Below are 25,933 nucleotides of genomic sequence, written 5' to 3'. Positions count from 1 at the left end.
ATTTGACTGTGGCCCTCATCATGGGCGCAAGTAGCCTCAGAAAATATGGGAGACAAATCTCAAAGGTCATTCTTTGTCGCATTGAAGACGCTGGAAGCCAGCAAGTGATGCCAGGGCCATCGTGTTAGAGACATTATATAAGGCGAGGGGCTGAAACAAAGGCGACTGCGATTTTTTTGCTGTAAGGAAACGAGCCAGTGACTGTGGCGAGTGTCATATCGAACGATCAGCATCACACAACGCGATCTTGTGGCGAGACATGAAGCATCAATAAGCGCCCTATCTTTTTTTTTATTTCGATTTCAAAACGCAGGTATACTACATATCCAGTCACAGAGACCAGTTTCTCCTGCAAGCAAAACCAATCTGTGTTCAACTAAAATTTTCGCCAATTTTTAATAGCAGCCTACAGGTAGCTACATTTGTGCGGGCTATTCGTTCTTGTAGCATTCGTACACGGCCCATCGAAGAAGCGTTTTAGCGTCGTCGCGTAGTCCACTACGCACTTCTGGCGGGTTGTCATTTGTCGGGTGGTGGTGTCGAGGCCAACACCCATGGAGCAGCTCAGGGCGCAATGCATCGTGAGGAAGAGTTGCTCTCGAGAGAGGCGAATTCCCGCTAGCCGCTCCTTGGGTTTTGTCAACCCGGTGTTCGTGCGACGGGATCTTAAGAAGGCCAGGTAGCTCAGCTTCAAGGTGGGGCCCTGGTCCCGGATCACCCACTCGGAAGTTCTGGTGCCGTTCGGAGTCCCTCGCCGGGAGGTGTCATTCTGCTCCACAAAGACAGGTAGCAAAATTAAAGTACATCACTTTATTTTCTGTTCTGCCACCACTAGGTTATCTGAATGTGCAATCACTTACGTTTGTCCGAGTACTTAATTTTTCATTCGTTTTGAAACGTCTCTAACGTATTTTATTTGCATCCTATCGACCATATGTTAGTTTTCTGAATCAGCGTATTTTCTTTGAAACTACCTGCCTTGTGTACAGAGAAAAGCGTTTTATTTTTCTTCTACGAACGACAAACGTAAGGGGATTGTGACACCCCGAAATTGGGCAGCGTGTTATGAGAAATGTCGCAGTGGAATGGTCCAGATTAGTTTTGGTCTCTTGGAGTAATTTAATGGGCACCGAAAAAATCGCACAGCAGCTCTAAACTATTAAACGTAACTATTAGAATGCCGCCGCAGCAGCTGGTACTTGAAACCGCAACCTCGTGCTCAGCTGCGCACTGCCATCGCCATCGCACTGCCAATACTGCGGCTGGAAGTCGTCGAGGTGGCTCCAGCGACTACCAGCTCGAAAAGTCATCGCCGAAAGATTGAGGCCCACCTCGTCCTTACCTTCATGTGGCAGTATTTTTAGTGGACGTGCTGACGGAGACCTACTCAAATAGTGAAGAACGCTGCCGTGAACAGATCCATACAATGAGTTCATACGTCCACCGAATGCACCATGACGAGTCGTTCAGGAGTTACGTGACAGAACTTTAAAGCGATAGCTTTCTGTGGCTCTTCTCCCTACACTGCGGTTTTCACCTCTCTTCCTGTCTGTCCATTTAATGGACTTTTGAGTGCGACCTTGACTGGGACATATATATTCTTTATGAAAAGAGAAAACATTTGAGATTTTTGGTTTCGAACGCAGTTCATCCAGCACAGAAGCCTGATTTTATAACAATTAGGCCATGTGCAAGTGCCGAAAAATACAGAATAAAACACATTTGTCGATTTCCCTCGCGCAAGCCAGTGCTTTGAGTCGTCTGGCGCATTAGGTGCGTCGCATCGCAACAATATTCCTTATAATAAGTGAGCGCGTACATCTTCGATCCACGACGAAGATAGAAGCTGCCGAACACGTTGTCGACGAAATTCTCTCGTCAGACTACACCACTAAGGCGCGTTTAGACAAGCTTAAACATGTCGTGTCTTCTGATTCAACATGTTTTACTGCTGAATAAAGAATGCTCCTTTCATTTGCAAGGTCAAATATAGGTGGACGACGAGTGCGTTCGTCTCTAAAATCTGCAGCGCGCGTTGTGTAGCAGTTCGGCATTTTGCATTTCTGGCTCTAGGAAACTTCCCCTTCAATTCCCAAGTGTGCGTGATCTTCATCGTTTTTTTTTTCATTAATCGGTGCCCTCTTCGAATTCAAATTTACATTCGGCGCCCATCAGGAAGAAATGTTTCAACGGCATAGCTTTAGGCGTACTTTTGCCTAATGCTTTGTGATCTTTGGCTAAAACATATATTTCAAAAAAGCGAAGTGTTGTACAGTTACTTCTGTATGTTATGGCAACCCATAAACATGACTTGATATTGAGGCGTAAATTGGCAGAATAGTCCATATTGTTTGCTACAATAATTACTAGAGGGTGTCCCCCGGACGGCTTTTAACATTGGGACACCCTATCGTGGTACTTATTCTGTGCCTTTTAATCTGTACCACATTACTGTAATAAATCTGAATCTCATTCTGAACGGTGGCGCTGCGATTATACAGCCGCCATGGGAATAATGGTTGGCACATGGATTTGTCTGATCTTCTTGCTTGTGGCTTTCGACATTCTTGTGGCTTTATTTATTACTCTTTCTATGCCCTAATTGTCGTCAATTTCTAAGCAATATACTGCGTGCCTTTTTTTAGAAGGTTCAAAATTTCTTATATTGCCTGTGTCGGATAGCATAATTCTAATCTTCGACCTAATTGCCCTGATAAGGCGGCCATTACTTCTACGGGAAATCAAAATTGGCTAATTAAATAATAAACGTAATTACCCTAACTTTTTATTTATTTATTTTAGGTGTCACATTTAAATCTGCGAAATATAGTGATGATTCGCTAGGCGTATTCGCTTGAAACAAATTCTCTGGACTGCACCAGTGTCGAGATATCAATTTTCAATGTGTCCGACGAAATGCACCGGTGTTCCAGTTACGTTCGTGCTTTAATGCTTAATAAAAGCGTTTTCCTAAAAGAAATAACAGGAAGCGCAACGCTATGGCTAATGGACAACCATGTCGGGTAGCCCATTGGCCTCTTGTTCTCTCCCAGCGCAAACATTCGCTTTTAGTTAGCAGACTTAAATGAAATGTTCGCGTCTTTCTTTATATCTGTTGTTGACTTTGTCAAGAGTTTCTCTAGCCCGTTCTTCCATAGCCATGACTTCCTACTATTTTAATAACTTCCACCTACCCGCTCCACTAGAACGCAAGAAATGTACAGCCTTAGCGTAACAAGTGACCACGTGCATTTCAAGGTTCCAGCTCAGGGCAAGAAACCTGGCCCTACCTGTCTCCGACCGGTGACGAGGCAGTAAGTGGCGCCACGGTTGATGGCACCGGTTGCTCCCCAGAAACGGTTCCAGCGTTCACGCATGGCTGGATTATGGCGCAACATCTCTTCGTTGCGGTGGACAAACGCCCGAGCTATAACCTAAAACCGAAGTGAATGTTTTAATTTCACGCGTAAATGCTGCAACAGGCTATCACGTAAACATAAGACTACAACGGGAAGAAATAAAGAAGACGACCTCTTACTCTTGAATAGTTCGAAGTCAGATGTGTGATTGCGGCGTACCCTAGAACTATGTGTGCGCTCTGGACCCAAAGCAACGGATATGCGAATGAATCACCCAGATGTAAGCACAGCGGTTAATGTGTAAAGCGAAGTTATCCTCCTACTTCACTCTATCGTGTTTGCATTTCTTTCTGGTGTGACTACGCACTCGCCAGAGCGTGGGCTTAGAACGTGTAATTTATAGCAAGCACAGTGACCCCTGTTCCCAGCCAGTTTATGCTCGCATAATTCGCGGAAAAAATCTGATCCTTTCCTACAATGCAATAAAACCAGCAATCTCAGCGGTGTGGTTCGGGTAGGGAATAGATGTGACGAAAATGCTCAAATGCAAAGTAATGTTGGTTATAAGGCTTATGTGGTCCGGAATAAAACAGTGTATTCCCTTGACACGTTCCGTATTGCGAAGAGTCGTGAAACGCTAACCCGCATCAATTAGTGCACTCATAGTTTGTAGATGCACATAGTGACGCACCTGACCAAGGCCAGCGAAATTGTAAGCCGGCAGTGCAGCGGCATCGTAGTAGGGAAGCCGAAAGAAGGATGCTGGTCGGTCCTTGTCCAGCGAGACCATGACCGGAAGCAAGGCTTGCACCAGGGGTGGTAGGGCGTGCCACGCTCGAAGATGTCGCAGCCAGAGAAGAGGGAAGCTGCGACCGGCCTCAGTCGCCTCTTTCTCTTTGGGACCTCCGGTCTCCTGAACGGAGATGCATTAACTGAGTAGGGTGGATATAACAAGGACATAACACTTTCAGGTTGTCAGAGTAAAAACGCAAGTAATGCCTATGTATGTATGTATGTATGTATGTATGTATGTATGTATGTATGTATGTATGTATGTATGTATGTATGTATGTATGTATGTATGTATGTATGTATGTATGTATGTATGTATGCATGCATGCATGCATGCATGCATGCATGCATGTATGTATGTATGTATGTATGTATGTATGTATCTATGTATGTATCTATGTATGTATGTATGTATATATGTATGTATGTATGTGTAGTCCCCGCATCTGCTTGCCCAGGCGGCGCTCACAGCAAGAAGAACGATCAGCTGCAGCGTTCAGCTCTGCAGCTTACGTATCGGTCGTTTTTCCTTTCGTGCTTGTATGTGCGTGTGTGTGTATGTGTGTGTGTGTATGCATGAGTGTGTGTGCGTGTGTGCGTGCTTGTATATACCGCAATAACCGTCAGCACACGCAACATAATCGGTGTCCCAGATATCACGCACGAAGCTTTAATAAATATGGGCGGACCGTCCTTTCCGATTAGAACCATTTCTATGTTTTGTTCACAAATTCAGTGGAGAAACAGCAAGTAACATTGATTTTGTTCCCGACATCTGATCTTATTCCAATATAATAAGCTTTATATTTCGACTGATTACCATGGTGTCAATTATGCAGTTGTAGAGAATCATAAGGGACTATACAATCAGGCATTTCCAGTGTCATACACACCGATGCTTATTTCTTTCCTGCGAAGAGATGAAACATGCCAAATTTGAAAATTACCATGCAGCAACGTGCGAGCACGCTCATGGGATATCAGTGCCAACAAAGAGTCTCAGTGGGAAGGAAAGGATGTTCATATGTCACTGGGTCCCGCGATGATGACAACAGCTAGTGTACTCTTTCCCTGACGCGCGAACATTCTTCAGCAATTGTTGCGTACCAAAGAAACACGCTGGCCTGAGCGGTGAGCCTGTCATGAACCGCTGGCTTTCTCACTGAGGCGGTTCGATGACACTGCTGTTCAGTGCGTAAGGAATGCAGTTTCTTACAATAATTACTAGAGCGAGCTCTGGCGCTGCGATAATTCAGCCACAATAGGAATGATGGCTATTATATGTATTTGTCCCATCTTCACGCATGTGGCTTACGTTCTTGCAGCTTTACTTTGCTGTATCTGTATTTATAGGCGTAAAAAATTAAACAAATTTATGCGTTACTAAACGTGCAAGGCAATTAGACTACGCGAACATGCAAGGTGGTCAAATCGTGAAGTGCGAAGGGTCCCGACTTTGCTGGCTTACCTGCGGGAAATATTAAATGGTGTTCGATGCCGCTTGTCGACGGATTCGTTCGTGGCGTTTCAATGGTTTCAATATCGGGCTTATATGCTAATCCCGCTGTTGCACAGTTTTTGTTGTGTTTATTTATGTTAATTTATAAAGCAGCCATTTCTTGAAAATGATCACATTGGAAAGTGATCTGTAAAGCCCGAAGGACAGTGCTTAGGCAAATCCAATACTGTACTAAAGATCCTTACCGTACTGACTTGCTGACCGAACTGCCCTGCTTGCAGCTTCATTTCACACTAACGCCCCACTTCCGTCTGATAATTGTAGTAGGAATTCGCATGGCGCAAGGGTGCGTAGTCCCATGGCATTTTTCCCATTCCGCGGCCTTTCTGTCTACGCCACAGAAAATAAACACGCGCTGTGTACCTTGCTACACGCCTCTTTCTGACGTCTCTTACGATTATCTACAACTTTATAATTTAAAATTTGACAAATAAATGCAGACTTATTCAGCTATCCACATTTACTTATTTATCCGCCTTGGCGTGTGATGGCTTTGGCATTGCACTGTTATGTGCAATGCCAAAGGAAGGAACTACGTTGAAGGAGAGTAGAATGCCGTCGCTCGAGACATTTTGCGTGTATTCGGGGGCACCTTTCACGACCAGAAAAGCACTTTTATGTAGCACGTATTGAGCAACAGAAAGCTGTATTGGGGGTTGTTCATGTTCTGCAATTTTCTCATTGACACTTTGATAATTAGGACAGTAATTTTCGAGTTAGATAATTATTTACAATTAGCTAAATAAATCTCAGTAACGAAAAAATTACTGGCGTCTACTCTACTGCACTGGAAACAATACGCACTAGGTTTGCTTCGCGTGACGCCGTTCCTCTTTTTTTTAAATTGTGCTGCGTGATAGCTGGGACACCCTGTATAAAACAAAAAAACTTTACGCACTTTACAGTGAATGTTTTACGCCTCCATTCAACCACGTTACATCTAGTATTTGTCATTGACTGCACCGTCGACTGCTTCATTACATTTCTTAGCGCTCTTTGGCCATCCAGGTCCTTACGTTATACAACAGCCTATATCATCATCAATGCCAGTTACGAGAAATATTACACGTGTAACTATTTATTGCCTCCGCAGCGACTCTGACGAGCGCATTTCTCGAGATATAAATTAAGTTTTGTGATGGTATATGGGTAAGTGACTAAGGCAACGCCAGCCGGAAGAAAGGCCACATCGTGGCCGTAAAGAATAGAGGTATTTGACAGGAACAACGCGGTCGCACCTTCTTGGCACCTTCCATGGCCGTGAAAAGCTCGCCGGGTGCCCCATTCGGGGACGTCAGCTTCGGGAACAGCGCAACTTCTTTACTGGGAGTGCCAGCAGCAGCAAGAGTGGTTGAGGAAGCCGGTGAGGCGAATCTCACGATTTGTTGCGAGCTGTTGTAGACGAACGCTATAGCACTCTGGAACTGATCCATGAATATCGCCACTTTAGCAATGGTGTCGACGGGAACGGCACCGTTACCTGAAATCAACGTAGGAAGGAATGAAGCGAGACCACCTTTCCTAAACGTTGAAGGGAGATTACGGCTTCATGTGCAGTCGGGCCCGGATATACCAAACCCACATATTACGAATTATTTTGTTCAACGAACAGCAGTAAAATCCTCTTGAAAATTTTTGTCGAATTACCTATATATCGAACTTTTTTTGTGATCCCCTTCAGATTCGATATATCCGGGTTCGACTGTAGTTGTATTGGAAGTTCTACTTTTAACTAATATTTTGTGATGAAGCAGCTGTAGTGCTTTGTGGCACCTACAACTTTAGAGTATGTCTTCAGGTGCAGCTGCTATTTTTCCTATGCACTAGCAACAAATTATTATTAGTAGTAAAGTGATATTGTGCATACATGCTCATTAAGTTGCTACTACATGCGACAGGATTACAAATTTTGAAATTATTGTGCAGTGGCGACTGTATTCTTGAAAATTTATTACTATGCATATACTTTGAAGTAAGCTGAAGTAACGCTTTGAATGAAACGAAAGAACACGTTGCTCACCTTCCAAGATGTCGAGAGCTCGGTACCGGACGCCATCCAATTTTGTCATCATGCGTGCGCACCTTCCTCTTGGATGCGCCTGTGGGACAAGCGCCATGACACACATTTTCGATTGTATATTATTTTGTTGCTGTATATGCGCCATTATGTAATCGCAAATGCCCCCAACTTAAGGGACAGATGGTGCTAAGTTTTCCTACGAACTCGCCGATACTCTTTGCATTAGAAGTCATTGTCACGCTAGCATTACTACCGAGAGAGTTACTGAATACAAATAATTATAAATGGACTGCATGGACTGCAAGTTGTCTAATGAATACCTCAATATATTGTCGTAACTCTCAATATATCATTTATTGCAAGGCGTCTTCTGCCATGAAGCGAGAAATCATGTTCAAGTTATGTTGTCCTTGAGCCATTAAAGAAGTATAGATGAACTTAATTCAAGTTCCAAGAAAAATGATGAACATCGTTCTACATTACCTGACTTCAGACAAAGGAAACTTTCTTAAGCACTGAAGGAAGGTAGAAGGCGACAGGAAAGAGCGCACACTAACAACCAAGTTTATTTATTTGATGGCGGCAGTATAGGTGCAATTGGGGGAAGGGGGACGATGGAAGGGGGTAAAGAGGGGGTGAAATGCATTAAACAACTCACATGGGGGTGAATTCCACGTAGGTTGTGACGATTTCATAGTTGTGAGCAAATACAGTGACAAAACGGCACGGGAAATTCATGAAGCCTTTTTTATATCCGGCGCAAGAGAAAAATGCGAGTTCTCCATCTATTCACTTACTAGATCATGAATATCGATATCTTTTGGGATTAGGCTTGTTCTTGGAGATGTGCCTATGTTAACACCCCCCCCCCCCCCTATTTGCTCCTTCTCCCCCTCCCACGCTGCGATTGTAGTTATATTCGCGGCATCTGAGCAATAAATGTTGTTTTCAGTGTGTGCTCTGTCCTGTTACCGTCTTCATCCCTTCAACTTTTCCAGCACTAAAAAGGGTTTTTCTCGTCTGAAGCAATCTTACCAACGAGCCCAAGCAGCCACCCTGTTTCATTACGTGAGGAGCACGCTACAATATTGTCTTCATATATACTTATTCCGATGCAGTTTCAGTGTGGTATTGCTTTCTAGCGCGGATTGCTATAAAAACACCTGCTGAGCTTGTTTTTTTAATTTTCTGATGAGGCTAAATGGTAAAGAGTGAACATTTATCCTATTTGTTTGGGGCTGCTATTGCACAGAGAGTGGAACTGGAAAGCTTACCGGAATTAGATAAATAAGAACAGCGATATTCTTGGTATCATCAAGACTTTTAGTTTGTGCGTGCCCGTATGATTTCACGTAAATACATGGTGAAGGTTAACGTGGACAGCAGGAAAAACACTGGTAGCGATATGTTGTGACGCTTTGTACAAGAACACCTGGAACGTTTTCATGTTGCATTGATGCTCTTGTAGGATGCAATATAAAACAAAAGGGACTACGTCATGCCGATTGCCTCCCTGTAATCCCTATACACGAGCAAAAAAGTAGGATATGGATAGTTACTGTAATATTTCTTCGTCCTCTCAGGTTAAACTCTGCTCCATAAGATGGCACCACCAACCCAGCTGCTCACGTTTATGCGCCAGGTAACACAGCATTGCGCGAACGATAAGTATCTCACGTACAAGCTAAAACGTTCTAGATAATACTTTTTTTTCTTTTTTTACTAAGGCTTTGCGTTGGCGGTTCGCTCTCCTCCGATTGGCGTATCTAATAGCATAACGCGCAGATGCGAGTGATAGTCTTATGTTCCTTGGACAATGTGCAGAAGTGTTTTTTATTTAGTTATTTTTTGTTTTTCTTGTTTTTTTTACTTCTTTTTGTTTGTTTTTTTCACAGAAGTGCAGAGAGTTGTCATTTGTTGTCTGATGACTGAAATGATCGAGTCATCGCTATGTGGGGAGGCTAATTTTAACCGGAATCAGCATATACCTTCCCGTATCCCGTAGAATGTCAACAGTAAAAATAAAAAGCCAGAAACAAAGAGCAGACAGAGAGAAATGCCCGAGTTATAATAAAGGTAGTTTACGTTACCGCCAATACGTCGTCGTTATTGGCCCTTGGATCTCCCTGCGTCCCAGAAAGTGCCTCCAGGAGCTCCGCTTTCGGACCCACTAGGTAGAGCAGGACGTGCCACGCCAGGAGGCGCCGCATTGCCAGCTTCTCGTTGGGTCGCGACATGTACGCCAACAGAACTAGAGCGCGCTCGTCAGCCGTCACGTTGCCGCGCTGGCCGACCTGTGAACGACTGTGGTACGCGTCCAACAACTGCTTCCATCGACCTGCGATCCGTATGAGAGATTATTATAGATATTCGTTACAAAAGTATGCATGGCAGATCACCACAGACGCCAGCGAACAGAAAATTCAATTTAGCAGCGTAAGTTCCTGTGTCATGATGCTGAGCATTAGGTATTTAATTTTCTGCTCCTTACACCAGGGATCACAATTGAGTATGCGTTCCATGTGTTCTGCGAAAAAAACGAGTTTTCTTGATGTTTGATGAAACTCAAACGGCCATTCACATTTGCTCTTTGAATGGCGCAGTGCATTTGTGAATGCCAAGCTGCCAGTCTAAGTTGCTAAGAGTTCCGGTTTTTTTTGTAGAACTCATGGTCCGCATAACTTTGATCATGGGTCTACGTACATTATCTTTCTCTCCCTGAGGAGGACACGTGTTAACTTACGCTTTGGTTTAAGTAAACATTTACTGTTAGGGTACATAATAGAGCTCTAGCGATGCTCATACAGCATTTATTTCCCTTGATCTAAGACTTTTCATTTTATGATTTGACTGCTTTGTTGTTTCTTGCTTTCGTCATTTATTCTACATATTTATATGATCATCCGCACGGACTGAGGTGCCTTGTATGCAAATGTGTAATAAAAGTACATTAACACTTTGAGAGAGCACCTGAAGTAGAAAACAGCATCTCTCCTGGCATATATGCTCTTCACCTCAATATGCTGGCAATCTCACTTAGCAAAACTAAGCAATTTTCATCAGTGATATGAATCTTGTTATTACCAAATTTAGGTTGGCGTTGTACTTGAGATGGTGAAGCGCTGCACCCTAAATATTTCTAGTTAATACGCGGTTCGCAGATAGCCGAGCCTTTACTTGGCTTTGCACGTTTAATCACACATCTTTAGCCTTGAGAAACTGAAATGAAGCCCCAGAAGTGCTTAAATTTGTACGAACCTGCTGCCACACCCGTATGTTCGGACAGTGACGCAACGTCTATGCTTGCGAGACCACTGGAATTCGCCGGACGATTAACAATGTCTGCAACTGAGAGAATGAATAGATCAGGAAGACGCTTCGAAGGCTGTACCATTAGAGGACTTGTGAGATAACATCACTAAACAGATAGCTTCAAACATCAAGCTTGATAGCTTGATGTTGAGCATGATGTTTAGCATTGAGTCGAGAAAATGCGCGCACAGAATGTGACCAGCCGCATGCGATATATTCACAGACGTACATGGCGTAAAATGGGCCATACATTTAGATGTAGCACCAGTGTAAGCAAAAATGTGAACATAAGATATCTGCATGGGCAGCTATTGTCATCGTTGAAATAACTCACAAAGAGGTATTTGTATGTCGCCATGAATTTCGCGCACTAACATCGAATTTACGACAATAAGTTCCTTCACTCGGTCTAGAGTGTTACATTTTCTAGCGACAGCGTGTTTTAAGAAGTATAAGTATCTTAATAAATGCATTTAGTTTATCCCATTTCTATTATTTGAATTTTCACCCTAGCGCATACTTTTTTTTCCGGAAGCTATAGGGTGCTATCTTGAGCCCTAACGATCCTTCGACGTGCGAATATCGTCCCTGTCACGTTGATGTTTTATGATGTATTTGACGACGACACAGAGACGTTGAGCTGTGTGAACGAAGCCCAAGAAATTAGCAGAAGGTTGGACTATAAACTACATTATTAAGATGACAATAAAGGTTCTACCCAACATTGTTCGAAATTCATAAAGCGATATTTGCTCTCATGAACTGTATACATGTACAAATAAACTGTCCAAAAGATATTGTTCTGCTTGTTCGAGAATGCTGCGCTGAATCTACTGAAATATAAATTCTCTTACCTCCATTATGTCTGTATAACACCCTAGCATGATGATACTAACTTATTATCTCAAAAAAATTACACCATCTTCCCGTAGGGGAACCCTGAGTAGTATGCGAAGCAGCCATGGGGTCGACTCAAGTTCCCATTAGTTTTCAGTTCGTCGTTTCCGTTAGGTTGAGGTTTCCTTTCGGCTTCGCGAGCCCGAAGTTCGGGATCGGCCTGTCGCCGCTTCCGCTTCGTGGCAGGGGCTCGAGCCCTCTTCTCCGCGGCGCTGTCCACGGCGCTGACACTGGCGTTGACGCTGCCGCTGTCCGTGGCACTCATCGCGGCGTTGCGGGAGGAGAATGAGAGGAGCGGAGCGCGCGCGTCATTATACCGCGACCTACAGTGGCGCCCCCCAGCGGAGTATGCAGCGCCTACCGTCGCGCCTCTAACCTAAGCTGCTTCGCATTATCGCGCGCGGAGCCGCAGGTGTTGCCATTCGTTGCGCAATCCGGAGAGGAGATGATCGTCGGAGAGGAGAGGAGGAATGCCGATTGGAGAGGAGATGAGACAAGGAGAGGAAGGGGAGGAGGATGCGCATGCGCAGTGCGGGTGTGGTCGCCGCAGGGCGGATGGATGGAGGGACGGACAAAGCCACCGCCATAAGCTGCTTCGCATCTAATATAGACCTACTTTTACTGAATAATGTAATCGCGCTCGCAGGTAACCAAAATTAATCCGGAGCCTACCACTACAGCCTCCCACATGAGCCATCGTGCTGTTTTTGGAGGTTAAACCTCATAGTTAAACTTTTTGCACCCATATTACTTACTTTTTGCAACATGGTCAAGAACTAAAAGATTACACACACTATATATGTGAAATCGTTAATTAGGCGACATTTCCTCTGGCTGGGATATAAATTCATATTAAGAAGATATAAGCAGAGCCTGACCAACGAGATGTGGCTACAGGTGTTATAATTTACGCGCTAAGGAAAGTGATGAGTTATTACAAGTTTGGTGTCACTAAATCAAAACTTTCCGATTAAGATAAATAATCTTAAGTGTGGCCAAAATGGATATTGTGTGCCTTTAACCCTCTTATCCCCAACACTGCTCTATGTTTCATAACATAAGCAGACGGATCTTTTGTTTTGCCAACTTCTGTTCTCGAGTCAAGAGGAAAAGAAGAAAATGTTGTGAGCTTATAGAAAAAGCTGCGCAATTTATAATTAGACAATTTTATTCTTACGGCTGACTGTCTATATTGCTTTCAACGCTGGAAAAGTGTTTCATCCTAATCTACATCCGAAAGGCATACCGCATGAAAAACTTACGTTCAACGTCAGCGTCTATCAGCTCTTCTGCAAAGCTGGTGTGATTTAGTAGAGCATAATGGCTGAGACAGAGCTCGTAGAACTCCTTCACTTCTGTTTCGTCCAAGCCGTCTAAGGCCACGAAAAATTCATTCACTTCTTGGTTTATGTTGACCTGCAAGAATTGAATGAATGAATGAATGAATGAATGAATGAATAGGAAGATTTTATACCGGAAAGGATGCCTTGAAATCTAACTCGCGAAAAGAGAGAGTAATTGGGTGGCGGTCATAGCGTGTTGAATTTCGCTGGTTGGTACACAACAAAAGTTGAAAAAAAAACTAGCCTAAAATAGAAGACGACAAAGAGAGAAGACGTGCTGACTAACAACCAATTTTTATTTTGGGTTGAAGTCAGTATTGACTTGAAGTGTACGATCAATAGAAGGGCGCAAACAAGCAGGAAAATGAGGTACTACCGCTATTAGTTTGATGTGACGCGCGGGGTAGATATTGAATTTCATTATGGTGGGGTGATAGCGAAGACACGGTGACGCAATTTTCACCAAATGTTACGAATGGCGACATCATCTCCTTGTTTGGTTGATTTATTGAACTGACAGTATGCTTCTAGAACACTTACAGTGATGTCCACACACAATAAAAATTTCTAGAACTGATGGAAACTATCCGTCCCATACTGCTTTAACGGTGTTACAATTGCGAGCTCTTACTCATTTCTATTACACTTCACTGTTGTAATTTCAACTGACCATAGCTTAACAGCGCACGTACAAGCCCTGTCAAAGAAAGCTATAAGTTATTTCGCTTTACGTAAACCCCCCACAATGCCAAGCGACAATAGAGCACTTATTGTACACCACAGTAATCAGACCAATGGTATTGTGGTTTTACTTAACAAACACCGATATTTCTATAACTGAAAGCGCACAGCACCAAGGCGATAAGGTTGATTTTTTATCTCTACAAGCGCACCAATTCACCAACCGAGAAAGGCCTTATTCTAGCTATGCATTTTTAAGATATATCCAATCAATTTCTTTTCATCAGTTCCTGAAAGGACCGTTCAATATTAATACTCTAGTTATCGTTGATGCAAACGGGCAAGGCCAAGGTGTGCCAAAACCGTGATTCAGTCTTGAAAGGATATATTTGTTAGAGGAAAATATTTCACTTCGATTTTTTCCCCAAAATTATTAGGGCAAAGGAACACACTCGCTAGTTATTGCTGTACAGCCAACAATGCAAAAAAGCAGAGATAAGTCTTTCTGTGAGTGTACAGCGCGAACGTAAAACGTGGACAATACAATTGACAAGTACAAGGGCTGGTCCTTGTCACCTGCGTTTGTCCTTGTCACTTGTGTCGTCCACGTTTATCCTTCGCCCGTTACACTCACGGTTATGAATCGCCAACTTGCCCAGTCAGCCATCTCGATAAGTTTTTTTCTTGGAGATCCTACGAAGACGAAAACTTTACATGTGCACCAGTACATTCTTGGGCGGTTCTTCCTTTCTTTCTTTTCTTTTTGTTTGTTTGTTGTCTTCTCGCTTGTATATTATGTACGTTATCATAGAACCTACTTGAATATAATGATGTAATATACTCTATATACACTCCAGTAATAAGCCTAAGCATGGGGTTGACAGTATTCCAAACGTAAGAAACAAACTATGGTTGTAATAAATTACATGACAGCAACTTAAAGTGATGTGTACCTGAAGCACAAACGCTTGCGGGCCATCACCAGCGATGTTGTGCATCCTCGTGAAGGACACCGGAACGTCTATGCCATAATCGAATGACAGCTCCATCATCCGGGTCAACGGGTGCTCGTTACTGTCTTCCACCATGTGGCGAAAATCCAGGTTGAAGTTCGATAGGAACAGCAGAACGTCTTCCACGCCCTCTTTTCGCAGCATTGAGTAACGAAAGCACGACTGGAACAGTTCGTTGCTGTCTTGTGGCTGCTTTTTACTTTGCGATTTGACGGCCATAGCATTGGCTACGGCCTCGGTGCCTTCGGTGCTTGTGAGTTTTCCAGTGACGGCGGGTACCTAGAAAAGAATTACTGCTGTAGGTATTTATAACCGTGCAGAGCCAGAAAGATCCTGTCTGTCAGCTAGTAGCTAGAATTAAGGTAATGAACATACCAAGTGGTACGGTACTATGCTTGGAAACTGATACGCTGAGCTTAGAAGATGAAAACATTCGTACACGTGTGGAATAATCGGAATTGCTCAGCACAAGGTCATTTGCTAGTTAGCTTGACATGCTAAAAGCAGCAGCTCGGGAATGACAACGAACGCAGTAATGTAAAAGTGACGCCACTACAGATGAACGGTTCTTTATTAATATAAAACAGAGAAACTATATTTATACAATGCTCGTGCCTGTATATTGTATTGTGCCCTAATATATTGTCGCTAGTGGAGCAATAAAACTTAGTTGTTTCTTTAGTGCTGAGGAAGTGTACCTACCCTACGTTATTGTGTTTCTTTTCCTTCTTTCTCAGCTTCTTTAGTATTTACTGGGCATTAAGTGTTATGCTATTAGGCGTCAAAGTAACTGTTATCTCCTATGGCTTCCGTAGTAAACAAAAACCATCTCAAATGTGCTTATGAATAAACCTTTGTACTCAGATGCAGTCGCAGGTATGCATAGCAGAGTATTTGTAATTACTGGAGGGGAAGCTGAAAGGTTAGCGCACTTTAGCCGCAGTGCAACAAAAATAAATTGTAGAGCAGGCACAAAAATTAGCGTAGCTTCCACTGGAGGCGCAATGCTAAAGAGACAGTGTAGCTGACGGGCACCTAGCTAGTCCTGGCTTTTGGGTTAGACAAGCACTACCAAGTGATCCCCAGTATTTTCCGGAATTTATTGATCATTGATCAATTATCGATTAGCTATTCATTCGCTATCGATCGGCTATCGATGACTGATTAAGCTTAAGTAGTCCCAACCATGCTTAGCTAGAGTTAGCCAGGCTCAGCTTCGCTAATTCACAGGGGTATGTGCCAATGCGCTTGGACCTTTTCTGCACTATCGCCAGGATCGGCCCACATTTTCTGTTTACGCGCTACGTACTCACAGCTCTCACAGCTGGCCTGAACAGCTCCGCTGTTAATATAGTTACAGCAGCTGTTTATCATCTGTATGGAGTGATTGTTCCTCTGAGAGAGGATGCAATCTGATCAATATACTATCTCTTGCATGGCGTTTTCCGGCCACGTACACTTACGTGTCCACAGTAGTCATCGTTGCTAAAAACGTTGTGGCCTTTCTTCAGAAATTGTGTAGCTAATGTGCCACTTGGTTTGCAGAAAACATGCAGACAGTCTCCAAACTTTCTGCCGCCCTCTGTCAGCTAGCTCCCTGCTACCAACCAAAGCACATTTTTCTCCAGAAAGTCGACAGAACATTTGCAGTCACAGCACGCAGACGGTGTGCCGAAAATTCTGCAGCAGCTACAGGGATAAGAAATACGCCACGGTATGACTAAATTTCATCTCCTCAAGCCGTTATTGCAGCTGGGTTCATTACCTCATATCGGAGTAAAAAATTGGTAGCACTGCGCAGCCTTGATTTAAATTTTGCAATGTACACGCGAGATTTGGCGACAGCGCCAGTTGTTGTGAACCGAACACGCGAAAGAAAGTAAGTACCCACACCTTACTCTTAATAATTGTAAGTAATCAAGACATATAAACGCTTGAAAATGCCAAATGTAGAGAATTTTAAAAATGGGGGCAGCTTCCCACTAATGGTGCGAAATCTGAGTAAACAGCGAAGCTGGTGGCCCTTCCTTAGCTTTAACTTGGCTTTTCATTAGCTTTAACTTGGTTCTCTGTTAGCGCTAACTTGGCCTTTCTATTAGCTTGGCTTTTCTACGCTTTAGGTGGCGGTAATGTGGAAACTCTGGATTGGTGCGAAGTCTTCGGCGTCGCTCTCGAGTGGCGGTGCGGCGCTTTACGCGCCGCTCCTCCTATTCTTCGGGTGTGACGATCTTCTTCGGACGACCCGTGTGCTCGGCGCAAACTCACGAGGCAAAGTGTGTCTCAGCGCCTCGGCGACGCGGAGCTATATTCTCTGGAGTGACGTCATTGCCTAACTTCGCCCCCGCGCGGCTGTGGGGAGAAGCTAGGCAGAGCTACGGCGGAGGAATGAGCGGCGCTGCTGCGGAGCTAAGGCAACGCACTCGGTTTTAGGTTCCCTAGCTCTCGCTTCAGTCTTTCGGAAGCGACGAGTGTCCCGTTCTCTAGTCGAAACCTGCTGAGCCACCGCCAGAGGCATCGGCTGCAGTCACAGACACCGGGCGCGTTCGGCAAGAACGCGGGGAAACGCGGTCGGCATCGTCAGCTGTTCTATGCGTCCCACAACAACCTTCCTCACTCCTCCTCTTCACCTCGGACCGCTATGCAGCGCGATGCGATTTTACACTCTGCTTTCACTCTCTCTCAGCTCTCTCCGCCCCAACTCGGCGAAGTAGTAGTATGTGAGGAGGTGGCGGTCCGTTGCTAGGCGACACCCATGACATCATCGCCAGGCGGAGGAGTTTTCTACGTACACCACAGGACTACCTCCAGCTTAAACAGCTTCGCTGTTAAAAGACACCCAACACCCCACAGACACACGACAAACAACAGGGAGAACGCTATCGCTATATATGGCCACGAGCATATGTACCTCCAAATGGTCTAGTGAGCAGCTGTCCTATTTTAATAATTACGACTCACATGCTTATGCATATGAGATCTGCCTCTGCGAAATAAAGTGTAAATCGGCACATAAATATTAATTAAGGATATCAAAAAAATCAACCTAACGACATATTCTTTTAAAATTATAATGAGATGTTGTGGGTCAACTAAACAATGGGTGCAGAATGTCTATGTACTAAAGGCTGAGATACACTGCTGCTGAACTACAATGTGTGCAAAATTCGTTTACAATCTGACCTCAGAAAGTTGGCAAGTTATAGATTATATAGTGGCGGAATGTGTGCCTACTGGATCTTCCGAACGGCTGTAGGGTCAATTCTACAGGAAAGCTATATATAGACGATGCAGGCAGGAAACCTACAGACTTTGTGTTTACGCAAGTGAAGTCTACAAGAAGGCGCCATAAACGGCAGAAAGCGTACAGAAAGTCTGCAGAAAGGTCACGTCCGTATTTTTAAAAGACAATGCAAAGCGGCTGCGCTTGAACATCTGAACAGAATATACAACTTCTTACCAAGTTTTCATTGTAGCGAAAACTCGAAGGCAGCACGCTTGCTAAACGTGACGCCTGCTACACATGTTCGAGATAGGCGGAACCCGGTAAGCGGTTTTTGGTTGCTCTAACTGAAATCATTTTCACTTGCTTCCTCTGTCAGGTTGCTTGTTCATCAAATCAAAGAAAGAGTTGGCCTGGAACCGCGCATGCCAGGGCTTTCAACATTTGTTGACTTGCAAAGGGGCCGTCCGGCTGCACACATGTAATGAGTGTACGTATAAGGCTATGTCGAGTAACAAAGTGAGCACTGACCTTTTCAATTGATGGTTCAAAAGGGGGCAAGCTCAGTGAGGCGTCGCAGACAAATCGGTTCTTCTTTCTGCAAGGATCGGCCTGAGAAACCACCGTTGACACAAACCACTGTTGGAGGGTCCGGCAGACTGATGTGTTACACTCGGACGAAGCGATCTCCGTTGCGACCATACGCGGTGCGAAGTACTCGCCCGTGTACCTCTCCATTCTCTCAGTGATCGTGATCGTGGTCGTGGTCGGCAGTGGCTCGACGTTTGCCCTAGCCCGCGGAATTATTTGTCCCGATTCATCTGTCTGCGGTGGAAAACAATCGAAAAGGCGACCATATTTGTTAACGAACTATTAAGCAAAATTTTGGTCACGCCAGAAAAAAAACGACTCATTTAAATAATCGTTCTTAACGTGGTTCTTATTACCGAGTGGTGGGTTATGAAAGCGTAAACGCAATTTTTTTAGAGTACCACTGTTAGTATTGAAGGCAGGTTGTGTCCGGGAACAATGTAACCACTTCGACATGGTAACCAATCTACATGGACAAGTAACCATCTTCCATGTTTGCCATGATAACTTCGCCTGAAAAAAGAGTTGAAAATGCAATATTTTGTCTTGGGTTGGAATGATGATGGTGAATCCTGGGGTTTCATGTCATTTTGCGGCCATCTAAACGCAGTTCACAAGTTATTTTCGTCATATGCAATGACTAAATGGTGTGAGCATAATTACTATCATTTGTCTCGCACGCCGACGGCAAGAATGTGATGACGCTTCCACGCAATTCTATACGCATGCAATTTTAACTTTAGGATGGTGATGATGATGATATTATATGTTGTTTTGTGGCGCAAGGGCCAGCTATGGCCAAAGAGCGCCAAGACGAGGTGTACTGAGTGAGCAATGGTATGATCAATCACAGTGGGTAGGTTAGGGTGGCTGTGAAGGGGCCTACAATTCTGCGCACTAAAGGTGCGTAAAAGAAAAAAATTTATTAAGATCATGACACGGACGTGATAGGGGGGGCAATTAATATAATATAGTATAAAAAGGTAGTAAGCGATACCAGGCACTACTGCCTCACAGAGACCCTTAGAAGCAAGGGCCTGGAGAAGAGTGCATTTCAATTATGCTGTCGCAGCAGCGTCCTCTGAAAGAGGATGCGGCTACGAATCTCTCGGGCGAAGAACTTGCAAAATGTCGATGTCGTTTAAAAAGGCTAAAACTGAATCGTGCTCAAATACCGGGTCATTATGTAAAAACATCGCTGGGTGAATGGGTATATTCTCTCTATATAGGCTTGAACAAAGTGCTTTTTTCCTTTCAGGTTGTATTAGTGGACACTGTACTAGCATGTGAAGTACAGTAAGTGCTTCCCCACATCTAGTACAGGTCGGGGGTTCGCCTCCAGACAACAGGTAATTATGCGTGCCGTAAGTGTGCCCTATTCTGAGCGTACACAATAGGACATCATTTCTTCTAGATTTCGTGGTCGATGGCCAGTTCCCCAAGCGAGGCCTAATTAAATGAAGTTTGTTATCAGTCTGGGCGTCCCACAGAAGTTGCCAGTGGACTCGAAGTCTCTTGCGTAGGTATGGCTTCATATCGGGAACAGGGACGAGCTTAGATGCGTTGCCAGATTTTGCCTCGATGGATGTGGCAAGCTGGTCTGCCAGTACATTTCCCTCGATGTCTCGGTGTCCTGGCACCCAGCACACCACAACATGCTGCCCGGTCGCATAAATATTACATACGAGCGAATAAAGCGATACTATTACAAGATTTTTGTGCCTTTTAAGAGGTTTTCAGGCTTTTACTACGTTCAGCGAGTCTGTGTAGATGATTGCTTTTGGTATTTTCGATTATTTGATGTATTTAAGAGCCGACAGTATTGCATAAGCCTCTAGCTGTGAAAATGCTCGTTAGGGGGTGCAGGGCGTCGGCATCTGAAAATGATGGACCAACCGCTGCATATGAGACGCCAGCATGAGACTTTGATGCATCGGTGTAAAATTCCGGACAGGAGTATTTATGCTGCAGTTCAAGGAAGTAGCATTCGAACGTGTGTAACCGAGGCGTGCTTCGTAACATGTAAAAAACACAAATCGCAGCTCTACAATCTGCCACTGCCACAGGTGAGACCTCTATAGTGGGTGTCATTAGACGATGTTCAAAGAGTGGGACATCCATTTCCTCAGCCAGACTTATCACACGCAACGAGAAGGGCTCTTTACTGCAGGTCGGTTATGAAAGAGGTGGGAGCTGGACAAATCATTTACATTGGAATATGAGGGGTGTTCGCTGTTTGCGTTCACTCTAAGGGAATACATGAAAGCTGTGTAGGTCCTCTGCAAGTGGAGTGACCACTCATCGGATTCCACGTAAAGGCTTTCTACAGGGCTTGTCCTAAAGGCATCTGTAGACAAGCGAATACCTAGATGGTGGACGGGGTCCAGCATCTTCAACGCAGTTGGGGTGGCTGGCTGATAAATTATGGCCCTGTAGTCTAGGCGTGTTCGTATGAGGCTTTTATACAAGTTTAACAGACACTTTTTGTCACTACCCCATGTAGTGCGTGACAACACTTTTAAAATATTCATTGTTTTCATGCACTTGATTTTTAGATGTTTTAGGTGTGGTATGAATGTTAGCTTTGTGTCAAGAATTATGCCTAAGAATTTATGTTCCGTTTTTACAATTAGACTCTGTCTTTGCAGGTCAATGTCGGGGTCAGGGTACAGTCCTCTCTTTCGAGAAAAAAGGACGCAGGTGCTCTTTTGTGGATTTAGGCAGAACCCATTCTCGTCTACCCATTTAGCCACCCTGTTCAGACCAAGCTGAACCTGCCGCTCACAGATTGCAAGGTTGCACGATTTAAATCGAATCTGTACATCATCGACGTACGTTGAATAAAACATGTTGCGTGGGATGCATAGACGCAAGGAATTCATTTTTATAATATAGAGAGTGCGAACTGAGCACCCTACCCTGTGGCACTCCGGTTTCCTGCACAAAAGGTCGTGATAAAGCATTGCCAACTCGAACACGGAAAGTGAGATTCAGCAGATAACTTTCAATTACATTTGGCATATTACTACTGTATACCAAAGTGGGAGAGGTCTCTCAGTATTCCAAGCCGCCACGTGGTATCGTAGGCCTTTTCCATGTCTAGGAATACAGAAAGAAAGAACTGTTTGTGAACAAAAGCTTCACGTATTTGTGCCTCAATACGTATCAAATGGTCAGCGGTGAATCGACCCTCGCGAAAACCGCACAGGTATGGTTCAAGCAGCTTGTTTGATTCTAGGAAATGTATCAGACGGCGGTTTGTCATCTTCTCGAAGACTTTGCAGAGGCAGCTTGTTAGAGCTATGGGCCGCTAACTCGATACGGACGACGATGGATTCTTGCCCTGCTTCAGGATAGGGATCACTATGGCCTCTTTCCAGGCAGAGGGCACCTCACCGGAGGTCCATATAGAGTTATAGAGACAGAGAATGGTTTTCTTCGTTTCAGAGGGCAGGTTTTTCATCATGTCATATAGTATGCGGTCAGGGCCTGGGGCAGATTGGTTGCAACAGGTGAGTGATGCATGCAGCTCTGCTAAGGGAGAAAGGTAGGTTATATGGCTCGTTCCCGGTGCTCTTTCGGTCTATTTTTGTTTTTATATTGCTGATTTGTATCTTATAAATGCTCGTGAATAGTGCGATGAACTGGACACACGTTTAAAATGTGCACCCAGATGGTTCTCTTGGTCCTCCAGGCTGTCTCCCTGCGTGTGTACCAGGAGGGGGGGGGGGGGTGGATATGTTTGTCGTCCTCTTACTCTATTGACCCTGCTGCAAACCTTGGCCTCATCCGTGTACGAGTTGATACTTGATAAAAATGTTTGCCAGCTGTCTCTCCTGGCTTGTCTGCGTGTTCTCCTACATTGGGACTTGATTTTCTTGAAATTGACAGGGTTTTCAGCAGTAGGATAATCGCGAAGCTGCCTCTATGCTGTGTTCTGCTGCCTACGTGCGTTCCGGCATTGTTAATTCCACCACGGAACACGGCGTTTGCTAAAAAGTCCACTTGTTTGGGGAATACACTTAGACGCTGCATCAATTATGAAATTACTAAAATACTCGACGGCACAGTCAATTGCGAGCAATGAAATGTCAGCCCACGAGAGCTTACTGGTAACTGTTTGGAATTTATCCCAGTCCGCTGCATCGACCTTCCACCGGGGATTTGTTTGCAAGACAATAATATGTAGGTTCTTTTTTGTTAAGTAGACACGCACCGGATGAGAAAAGAAAATATTGAATTACACGGCATCGCGCATCGATGCGAGAGTCGCCCCACAGACTGCTGTGTGAATTGAGATCCCCAAGAACAAGATAAGGCTCTGGCAATTCGTCTATAAAGGACTGAAATTCGTGTTTCTGTAAGCGGTAATGTGGGGGTATGTATAGCGAGCAAATGGTGGAGATTCGTATTGTCTTGGTGCTCTCAGCAGTATTGGGAAATGGTCGCTCCCGTAAGGGTTTTTTAAAACTTCCCATTCAAGTTCAGGTAATATGGATGGAGAAGCTATGCTGAGGCCTATAGAGGAAAAGGTTTTGTTTGCAAGACAATAATATGTAGGTTCTTTTTGGTTAAGCAGACACGCACCAGATGAGAAAAGAAAATCTTGAATTACACGGCCTCGCGCATCGGTGCGAGAGTCGCCCCACAGACTGCTGTGTGAATTGAGATCCCCAAGAACAAGATAAGGCTCTGGCAATTCGTCTATAAAGGACTGAAATTCGTGTTTCTGTAAGCGGTAATGTGGGGGTATGTATAGCGAGCAAATGGTGATGAGTTTGTTAAGGAGAACAAGTCGAACTGCCACTGCTTCAAGGGGCGTTTGCAGCTGCAAACGTTGACATGCTATGCTTTTGTGAATTGCAATGGCAACACCGCCTGATGATGCGAGACCATCATAGCGATCTTTACGAAAGGTAACATACTGTCGAAGAAAGTTTGTATGTGTCGATTTTAAATGAGTCTCCTGTACACACAGCACTTTGGATTGTGTTCGTGGAGAATTTCTTGCACATCATCGAGGTTCCTAAGAAGGCCTCTGATGTTCCACTGTATAATTTGTGTGGCCATACTGAAAGTAAATGGGTGCTGTGTGTACTAAAAAAAAGGAAGTGTTGCATTAGATTACAGAGCCCTTTCCAGGCCCTGTAACGCGGAATTTGTCTTTTCTGAAGCGGTCGAGGGAACCTCGACGCTCCTTAGGCACTTGGTGCGCCCTCGGGGTGGGTTTGGTGTCCATTGGCTCTTGTGAGTCGCCGGACACGCGCTCTTGCGAGCGAGAAGTTTCGCGAGAAAGTCTCGCCGCGAAGGACGAGACATTTGCGCCCACCAGCCCGGATGTCGATGGGACTGCCTTTGGGCCTGAACTGCGCCGGCTGTTGCCAACTCCAGCAGGGGCCGGTGAGGGTGAGGCAGCCTTGACTGCACCCACCGTGGGAGCTGCTGGCGGGCCTGCGGGTTCGCTACGCGTAGCGCAGGCTGCCACCGAGGGCTGTTGTGGTGCCGGCAACCCTAGGATAACCGGGCCTGTTTGCTGGTTGGGTGGAGTAGACTTAGCTCCTTCCACCCTGGGGACAGGAGCCACAAGCGACAGCTCGCTGCGCACGGGCTGGGCAGGTGGCAGTAGCCGCTGCGACGCTGCCCCTTGACGCGCCGCTTCAGCATATGTGGTCGTGTGGAATGGTGAGCACCTTTTGCGTGCTTCCCTGGACGATATGTTTTCACGGACTGTCAGTGTTAGAATTTCTTTCTCATTTTTCCAGCTTGGACAAGACCGGGAGTATGTTGGATGGTCACCATCGCAATTTACGCAGTGAGGTGTGGCCTCGCAAATGTCTGAGGCATGGCCTTGTACTCCACACTTGGCACAGGTGAGTCGACCACGGCAGCTCTGCGAGCCATGGCCAAAGCTTTGCCATTGGTAGTGCCATTGGTAGTTTGAAATAATTATTTTGTCAAATTTTGTTAAGCACCCAGGACTATTTCGGAGGGATTGGGAACACTCCATGGCCACATTGCGAAGGTAGAACTAAGTTTCGTATTGCATTCACACATAGTAGGTTCATACCTGGGGGAGGGGGGGTGAGTAGACGACACAGTTTCGAAGAAATTGCCGGAGACATCAACTTCTTACTTGCGCTGGAAGCGCGACTACATCTCACGGTTCCAAACAGCACCTCACTAATATAACCAGTTTCGAGGTATTAATTCCCGAACTTTGCAGAGAAATGCATTGCCATTCCAGTTCCTTTCATACCAAAACGTTGTTTTATGCTTTGAACCACAAAAGTAACTGGAACGCAGATGCATTTCTCCGTAGAGTTCGAGAATTATTATCTCGAAACTGGTGTCATCCTGAGAATTTGTTCCAAGTGGATACGCTACGAACTCCACTGCTAGAATTTGTAAATTGCGACATGGGCCATAAGGAAATTAGTTAAAAACTGACTTAGTAATTTTGTAATTAGTCCATCGGCATTACATTTTTTGTGCAAGTAACGTCCGCCTCTTCGAGTACACTAGCTCATGAAGTAGATTGTAATATCTGCCACAGGCAACCTTTAAAAATTTTTGAAAGTGGTCGCTGAAACACCCGTCACCGCAGCAAAATTGGCAGTGCAACGCACGCGTATTGCGGAGGTTACGGGTTCGGCTCCCACCAGCGGCAAGTTTTCGTCCACATTCATTTTCCCTTTCTTTATTTTTCTGCATTTCCAATTCAATCACAGCGAGTTTCCTCCAATGATTTCCTCTGCGCATTGTCGGTGGGCTTTATATGATCATGATTACTAAAATCGAATCCCTTGGTTTTTCCTTTTTTCTCCTCTCTCTCTCTCCTCTATATATATATATATATATATATATATACATGTATACAATATATATGCAGGGTGCCCCAACTATCATGCGTAAAGGATTTCACAATGTACAGGTGACATGTAGTGTACAGCACCAAGCTACTATAGTTGTTGCCTTCGCTTGGAGGTACTCAGCTAATTTGTTGCATTCCGTCTAGTTGCATAATCAGCCTTCATTAATTATTCAACTTCTAACTTATTCTAATTAGATGAAATTGTAGGGAAAAATGTAGGGCAACATGAAAAATACTCGATACGAGTTTCTGTTGCTGAATACGTGCTACATAAAGTGTTTTTCCGAGCTGAAGAAGCCGGCGAATACACCAAAG

The 25,933-nt window shown here is 44.6% G+C and overlaps 1 protein-coding gene across 1 annotated transcript in view; it reads right to left on the bottom strand.

The window, feature by feature from the left end:
- Window positions 1–406: 406 nt before the first annotated feature.
- Window positions 407–25,933, bottom strand: part of LOC125945707 (uncharacterized) — a 26,470-nt gene continuing 943 nt past the window's right edge. The window contains exons 2-8 of the mRNA XM_049667958.1: window positions 18,688–18,981; window positions 14,877–15,215; window positions 13,162–13,315; window positions 6,909–7,150; window positions 4,051–4,272; window positions 3,291–3,434; window positions 407–769 (exon numbers count right to left, since the gene is read on the bottom strand). Of these exons, the coding sequence (XP_049523915.1) occupies window positions 407–769; window positions 3,291–3,434; window positions 4,051–4,272; window positions 6,909–7,150; window positions 13,162–13,315; window positions 14,877–15,215; window positions 18,688–18,981 (1,758 nt within the window). The remainder of the gene's footprint in view (window positions 770–3,290; window positions 3,435–4,050; window positions 4,273–6,908; window positions 7,151–13,161; window positions 13,316–14,876; window positions 15,216–18,687; window positions 18,982–25,933) is intronic.

The sequence above is a fragment of the Dermacentor silvarum genome, chromosome 5, assembly GCF_013339745.2.
Source record: "Dermacentor silvarum isolate Dsil-2018 chromosome 5, BIME_Dsil_1.4, whole genome shotgun sequence".
NCBI classification, from domain to species: Eukaryota; Metazoa; Arthropoda; class Arachnida; order Ixodida; family Ixodidae; genus Dermacentor; species Dermacentor silvarum.
The sequence above is the reverse complement of the archived record's forward strand: the minus strand, read 5'-3'. Positions and strand labels throughout refer to the sequence as shown.